Source organism: Physeter macrocephalus, chromosome 15, assembly GCF_002837175.3.
Source record: "Physeter macrocephalus isolate SW-GA chromosome 15, ASM283717v5, whole genome shotgun sequence".
NCBI classification, from domain to species: Eukaryota; Metazoa; Chordata; class Mammalia; order Artiodactyla; family Physeteridae; genus Physeter; species Physeter macrocephalus.
In genome coordinates, this window is record NC_041228.1 from 73748221 (window position 1) to 73755666 (window position 7446).

A 7446-nucleotide genomic window follows, 5' to 3' on the forward strand; every position below is an offset into this window, starting at 1 on the left:
AAAAAAAAAAAAAAAAGAAGTTAGCACTAGAGCTGCACAAGTGCAGTGTTGCTCCTTGCCGTGCTGCCCTCTGCCGTAGACCTGCCCCGCCCCAGAGCGTGTCTGCACTGTTACACTTGGAAATGAGTCTTCCAGGTGCCCTCAGCAGATAACTGTCTGCTTGGACCTCTGCTAAGCCTCCCTTGGACTCCATGGGCTGCGTCATCATTATCTAAACCATATCCTTAGTATCAAATGCCTTTCTGTTCAAATCCATTTGTCCCCAGACAAATGTCAGAGCACATGTCCTCAATATGTGCATATTTATTACTAAATTAATTCATGCACTAATATGTATTATAGATGTATTGATATGTATTGTATATATGTAATATATATTTTGTGTAGCATAGTAAAATTGAAAAGACATTGGATAAAAATAAATGTAAGCAGACGTTCTAATATGTTCTTTCTGAGCATCAGTAGATCGTTTTGTCCCTGACCCTTTGCCAGAGGAGCCATGTTTAGTCTCAGAAGAACAAATTGCAAACACTGTCACATTAATTGTTCGAGCCCTTTGTCTTTATTCCTGTTGCTTCTAATCTTGTTCAGATTTAAACCTCCATTCATCTCTACTTCTCATCACACACTTTTTGTTTGTTTGTACAACCTGTATTAGAGTTCTCAGGAGAAACAGTATATGTATATTCTGAGACAGAGAGAGGAGAGTTAAGATTTATTTTAAGGAACTGGCAGATCTGAAGTATGCAGGGAAAGGAAATGCAGAGGCTGGAAATGCAGGTAGGATTTTTTCACTCCGGAGGTAGAATTCCTTCTCCTTCAACTGATTGGATGAGGCCCACCCACATAATGGAGGGTAATCTGCTTTGCTCAGTCGACTGATTCAAATGTTATCACAGCTAAAAAATACCTTCAAAGCAACATCTAGACTGATGTTTGACCAAATAACTGGGCACCATAGCCTAGCCATGTTGACATACAAAGTTAATCATCACACACCCGTATCATAATCTTCTGTTGGAACTTTCGTGGTAGCCACCTAGCTTACCTTCCCACCTCCCATGCCAAATACTTCCACCCATCCCCGTTCTGTCGGAAGAAGCTTTGAAGGGGGATTTTGATGGATTCTAAGCAGCATAAGTAATAATAATATTCACTGCAATAATATATTGCTTTAGTGTTTCCCAAAGCACAGTTATGATAAAATTTAAACCTCTGTGCCATCCGAACCCCTCTAACTTTCCAGCCCCCATCTCCCCTGTCACTGATGGTCTTATGTGCCCTCTAGTTACCCCCAAAGTACTCAGTTCTTCACAGGCACTGATGATTTTCCTGTCTCTATGGCTTTGCTCTATGAAACAGAACCAACACTAATATAAGGCAAAATATAAGATGATAGGAATAAAGAAGGGGCTGAGGGAGACCGGAAGGTGATGTGAATAATTCAGGCTTCTCAGACTTGAAAAAACTTCATTAAGCTGGGGAGAAAGGAAAGGGGGAGATAGGTGGTGTTGGGGGCTGAATTTTTCCCCCCTGCCCCTCCCCCCGACCAACCAATTCATATGTTGAAGTCTTAGCTCCTAATACAGCAGAATGTGACTGTGTTTGGGGACAGGATCTTTACAGAGGTTATTAGGTGAAAATGAGGTCACTAGGACAGGCCCTTGTCCAGTATGACTGGTGTCCTTATAAGAAGAGGAAATTTGGACACAGACGTGCACAGAGGAAAGACCATGTGAGGTCCAGGGAGATGGTGGGCGTCTGCAAGCCAAGGAGAGAGGCTTCGGGAGAAACCAACCCTGCCCACACCTTGATCTCGGACTTCACGCCTCCAGAACTTTGAGAAAGTAAACTTCTGTGGTTTAAGCCACCTAGTCTGTGGCGCTTTGTTATGGCAGCAGACTAATATGGATGGAGTGAGGCAGGGCTCAGGGAACACAGCGTGAGCTAGAGCCGAGAGGCAGCAAAAATGTAGAGTGTGCGATGGGTGTGGACTGCTCATCTGTGTGACTACTACCCGTTACAGCTGGTTTCCAGAATGTGTTGGAAATCTGCCTGGTACTTGAATTGACCATCCTCTAGTGACTTGGGAAGGGGATTTATGATGATGTTTTGTTTGGTCTTAATGAGAGAAAGCACCTCCAAGAGAGGGGCGTTTCTCAGTAAATACCAGGCTGGAGCTGTGTATCTGAAGTTTGGGTTCCTTGTGCACTGTGAGGGAAGAATCTCTTTTGCTCGTTAATGGAGTCTCAACTGATTATAAGACCCAGATGATAGAGCAGACGACAGGTGGTAGAGATTCTCTTGGTTTTCCGTTCTGTGTTATTGTACTGGTCACACAAGGGTCATAGCGATCTTCTGTTATCCTTTTTAGCTTGAGTTAGTGGAAGTGCCAGGATGTCCCTTAAATTTTCTTTTCTTTTCTTTTTTTTTTTTTTTATAGACTGTATATTTTAAGAACAGTTTTAGATTTACAGGAAAATTATGAAAATAGTCCAGAAAATTCCCACCTGACCTACACCCAGTTTCCCCTGTTATTAACATCTTACATTAGTATGGTACGTTGGTTATAATTAGTGGACCAATCTCAATACACTAAGTATTTTATTCAGTTTCCTTCATTTTCACCTAATGTCCTTTTTCTGTTCTAAGATCTCACCTACGACACCACTTTACATTTAGTTCTCACGTTTCCCTAGACTCCTCTTGGCTGTGACATTGTCTCAGGCTTTCTTTGTTCTTTGACGACCTTGACAGTTTTGAGAAATACTGGTCAGGTATTTTGTAGGATGTCCCTCTCTTGAGATTTGTCTGACGTTTCCCTCTTGGTTAGACTGGGGTTATGGGTTATTGGGAGGAAGAGCACACAGGAAGAATGTCATTTTCATCACATCATGTCCAGGGTGCCTATATCAACATGTCTGATGACTGCCGATGTTGGCCTTGGTCACCTGGCCCAGGTGGTGGTGGCCATATTTCTCCGCCATCAGGTATTCCATACTGTACTCTTTTTTTGGGGGGGGGGGGCGGGGGCTGTGGTGTGCTGTGAGGCTTGTGGATCTCAGTTCCCAGACCAGGGATTGAACCCGTGCCCCAGCAGTGAAAGCATGAGTCCTAACCACTGGACTGCCAGGGAATTCCCCCATACTGTACTCTTTAAAAGGAGATTGCCATGTACAGCACACACTTAAGGAGTGGAGACCCTCAATTTTTTAAGCACAAAAACATGTGAAGTAGTTTTTGAGGAACAGGTGTGAGTGATGATGTTGCTGAATTATGGAGGAGTGGCAAAAAAAAAAAAACACACAAAAAACCCAAAACATACTTTTTTTGGTTTCAGAAAAAAAAAAAAAAAAGCTCCATACTGTCGCTATGAGAAGTAAGAAAAATGTTGATTTGAACTTTGCAATTTGTGGGAAAAAAATAGATTTCAACCTTGGGCTTTTTTTGTTGATTTAATTAAGGCAATCAGTTCTTATCTGTACCACTGTACACTTATCTGTACCACTGGGGCTCCAAAGCTATTGTTGCAGCCAGAAAAGGAAAGATTAAATTGGTCTGTCTTTCATTACTAACTGAAAGGTTATAGAACATCGCTTTCTTAAAGGCATTGCCTTGACAGTTACATTTACTGGGCAATCCAGGTTCATGTGGGCTTTTCATAGCCTGACCTGTCCTGGGTGACCGTTTCTATTATAGGCAGAGGACCTCATTACTTCCCCCTAGTGGTCAGCTTTATAATCTTGAATTCTAGTTGGACAAATTCAGCAGGAGAAACTTCAAAGTTAATGGCAATTCTCATGATAATTTTCCTTAATATTTTAATATGGATGCTAAAATGACATGGTGATTGAATTTTAGTATGTCTTTTTGGATTAAAACTAATTTTTAAATGGGTCAGTGTTTTCAGGCAGCAAGTAATGGTAACTTGATTAAAAGCTAAAGTGATGAAGATTAGTATTCTAGGCTGAAGGTTTACCTTGCTGCTGTTCTACTGAGAACCTCAGCGGCCATTTGATTTTGACCAGGGAATGGAATCTGGCTTCTTGCAAGTGTTTCATCAGCACTGTAGGAGCAAGTGCACATTCTAGATAAACCTGAAGACTACAGAGCTTTATGGGGCTAGTAGTGAGAGAATCCTCTGGAGTATTGTTTGTCATTCCTTCATGGGTAAAATTTTATCTCCAGGACAGGAAATGGCTTTCGTTTAGAGTTCTACATCAGCATTCATTATTTTACCATGCTTTAACAAGATGCAGCGCTTTTTATAGGATGCTATCTGTCTACATATTCTTAGAGAGTGGAAAGAATTTACAGAACTGGAGACTGGTTTTGTATTATCCTTGATGGAAATACTGGGTGACACAGTACTTGAGTATATGTGGGTGGTAATCCTTCGAATGAGTTCTGGCATTTGTGCCCGGACCGGAGTTCTGTTTTATTGAGATCCAGAGGGGATGGCATCTAAGGGATGGCGTCTAAGGAAAGGCAACTAAATCAGGGTGAAATCTGTGAGTCTTCTTAGCTGTGCTCCTGATTAGGACAAAAGCAGAACTTGAGTGGCATTCAGCACTGCTTCTGTTCAGAAATGAGAAGGGAGGAATTCATACAGAGAACCCGTATTAAACCAGTCATCTCTTTGTGTCTGTTTGTGGTACTCTCGTTGCGTACAACACCATACAGATATGGTCAAGGAGCAGTTGATACGTCTTTGTTTTCCTGAGCGGAAGTACATTTAGTAACGAGGTTACCTGTCTATCGTTGCTCACCCAGCTCCACCTGATCCACTGGAACTCCACCTTGTTTGGCAGTATTGATGAGGCTGTGGGGAAGCCCCATGGAATCGCCATCATTGCCTTGTTTGTTCAGGTAAATGGTCTCCTGCTATGATTGTTATATTGTTCAGAGATGCTTATTTCTAATTCATTTTGCGAAAGGTTTTTTGTTCTCTCTCATTTTTACTACTTAGAGGTGACATTAAACACCTATACAGACAGCATTGATACTTTAAAAATAGAAAACTCGATCTCCCTGGGTCAAGGATGAGCAGCCGTATTCACTGGTAGAAAATGGTTCATTGGCTTATTAGAAATTTTCTTCAGAGTGGCATTCAGGGTCTTTGGAGAAAGGAGTTAGAAAATGTCTCCTGAAGGCAGAGTTCATTTTATTATTGAAAAAGAATTTCAGGAAATATTTTTGGACCTCGCCTTCCTGCAAAATCTAAGAGAAATCAATACTGTAATCATGTAGTAGATTCCTTTAGCTATTTGTTATTAATAATTTTCACTCTAAGATGATTTGAAGTGGCTTCTAGAAAACACTGATAAAGTGAGAGCGGCAAAGACCTTGGTGGATATAGTCAATGTAAAGTTTAGATTTGAACTCTTTGGTGGACAAAGAATATTATAGAAATTTAGTGAAACGTACAGGAGCGGACCACGTGCTTTCAAAGGTAAAATTTTTTTTTTTTTTTTGTGGTATGCGGGCCTCCCTCTGCTGTGGCCTCTCCCGTTGCGGAGCACAGGCTCCGGACGTGCAGGCTCAGCGGCCATGGCCCACGGGCCCAGCCGCTCCGCGGCATGTGGGATCCTCCCAGACCGGGGCGCGAACCCGGTTCCCCTGCATTGGCAGGCGGACGCGCAACCACTGCGCCACCTGGGAAGCCCCAAAGGTAAAATTTTAATTTAGTTCCTAAGGTGAATCTTTTAAACTTTGTCTTGGTGTAATTACTTGATGTAATAAAAGATTTAGAGGTGAAGGAGACCCTGGAAATTGTAGGCTTCCCCCTTCCGCATCTTATAGAAGAGAAACCAAGGGCCAAAGAGGTCAAGTCATTGTTTATAGTCACACAGGGATTTGATGTCACCAGTCAGGACCAGAAACCATTGTCCACTCTGTGTGGCTCCAGGCTGCCTTTGGATAACCTAGTGGTCCTTAATAACTTAATTTTCCAAAGAGAGCTGATGAAGGGGCCTTTTGAAACCTCTTTTTTTGGGGGGTGGCATATATTTCAGTAGTATTAATTCCAACAATTTCCTGTTATAAATACCTCTAAGATATTTCTTTATTGATGTTTGAAAGTAGCCTTCCAGTTTTATTTAGCCTTTTAGTATTTTGAAATCCATGTTTTTAAAGTATAACACATGTCATGGAATTTAAAACAAATCCTTACATTTAAAAATAAATCTTCTCACTATTTATTTCATGCCTTTTTCACAGGCAGAGCCCTATATTCCTTCTATTTTATATCTGCATTGTATAAGGAGAATGGTGGAATCACAAAATGTTGATGAAAAATGTTTTAAATTCTACTACAAATATATTTTGATAATCTTTAGTGTATTGAAAATAATAACTGTTAAAGTCCATCTTTTGTAACCTGAGAAAGTTAACAGAGCGTCCATATTTGACAGCATGAGGCAGAAGTAGAGGGCAATGTCTCACTGTTAAAAAAAAAATAAGAATAAAATAAAAATAAGAACACAAATAACCAAATAGTCGTCTGTAGGAGGGGAGGGAACATGTTAGTTTCATCTTTGGAGACGGTACTCAATACATACTTGGGAATGGAATTCGATATGATAACTTGATGTTTTCACTTACTGCTTCTCAGCGTAGAACAGCTGACATGCAGTAATAGTGCACTAGATTGGAAGCCGAGTCTCTTGGGACCAAACATTGCCGTTCCCTGGAACCAGCTCATTACTGGAGGCAGGCAAAGCTTGGGAGCTTGTACTCTGGCTCTAACTTTCCATAGGAGGAAAAATCCACATTATCTACGTGAAAATGCCTTTCTCGGGAGAGAACAGAGTCACAGAAACTATAGAGCAAACATTCATGGAGGAAAGAAGGGCTGATCGGGAGTGTCAGCCGAGGCAGAGAGGAAAGGACTGCATGCGGGGGTCTTGCACTTAGGTCAGAGGCTGGGAGAAGCGGAGGGGAGGAAGTCCAGGCAGTGAGGATAGACTTCCCTTTCAGGAAGCTCGACTCAAAGACAGATGGGGTGATAACTAGTGGTGATGTGCACAGCAAGGTTCAGATTGTTTCATATTGTGGTCCGAGATGGGCCTGTGTTTTTATTCTGAGCAAAAAGGGCTAGCGCAGATGTTGCTTAAACATACCAGGAAGAACGGGGATAATTGATGTAGAAAAGCCTCAGAGGAGGTGGAAAGGCATGGGATGAGAGCTTAGGTGGATGGACTGACCCTGGACAGGACGGGCCCCACCCCTTCACCGAAATAGAGGGCCAGGAGGAAAGGGCACAAACGGCACACATTTTTAGGTGAAGAAAGCCAGGAATTGAGGGGGGTTTATGCCTGATGACCTGTATTATCTCTGAGACATGCAAAGCAAAATTATTATTATTATTATTATTTTATTTTTGTGTGTGTGTGTGGTACGCGGGCCTCTCACTGTTGTGGCCTCTCCCGTTGCGGAGCACAGGCT

At 41.9% G+C, this 7446-nt stretch overlaps 1 protein-coding gene across 1 annotated transcript in view; it reads left to right on the top strand.

The window, feature by feature from the left end:
• The window catches only part of CA8 (carbonic anhydrase 8), an 84842-nt gene that overhangs the window by 42579 nt on the left and 34817 nt on the right, over window positions 1-7446 (top strand). The window contains exon 4 of the mRNA XM_024127047.1: window positions 4774-4869. Within this exon, the coding sequence (XP_023982815.1) occupies window positions 4774-4869 (96 nt within the window). The remainder of the gene's footprint in view (window positions 1-4773; window positions 4870-7446) is intronic.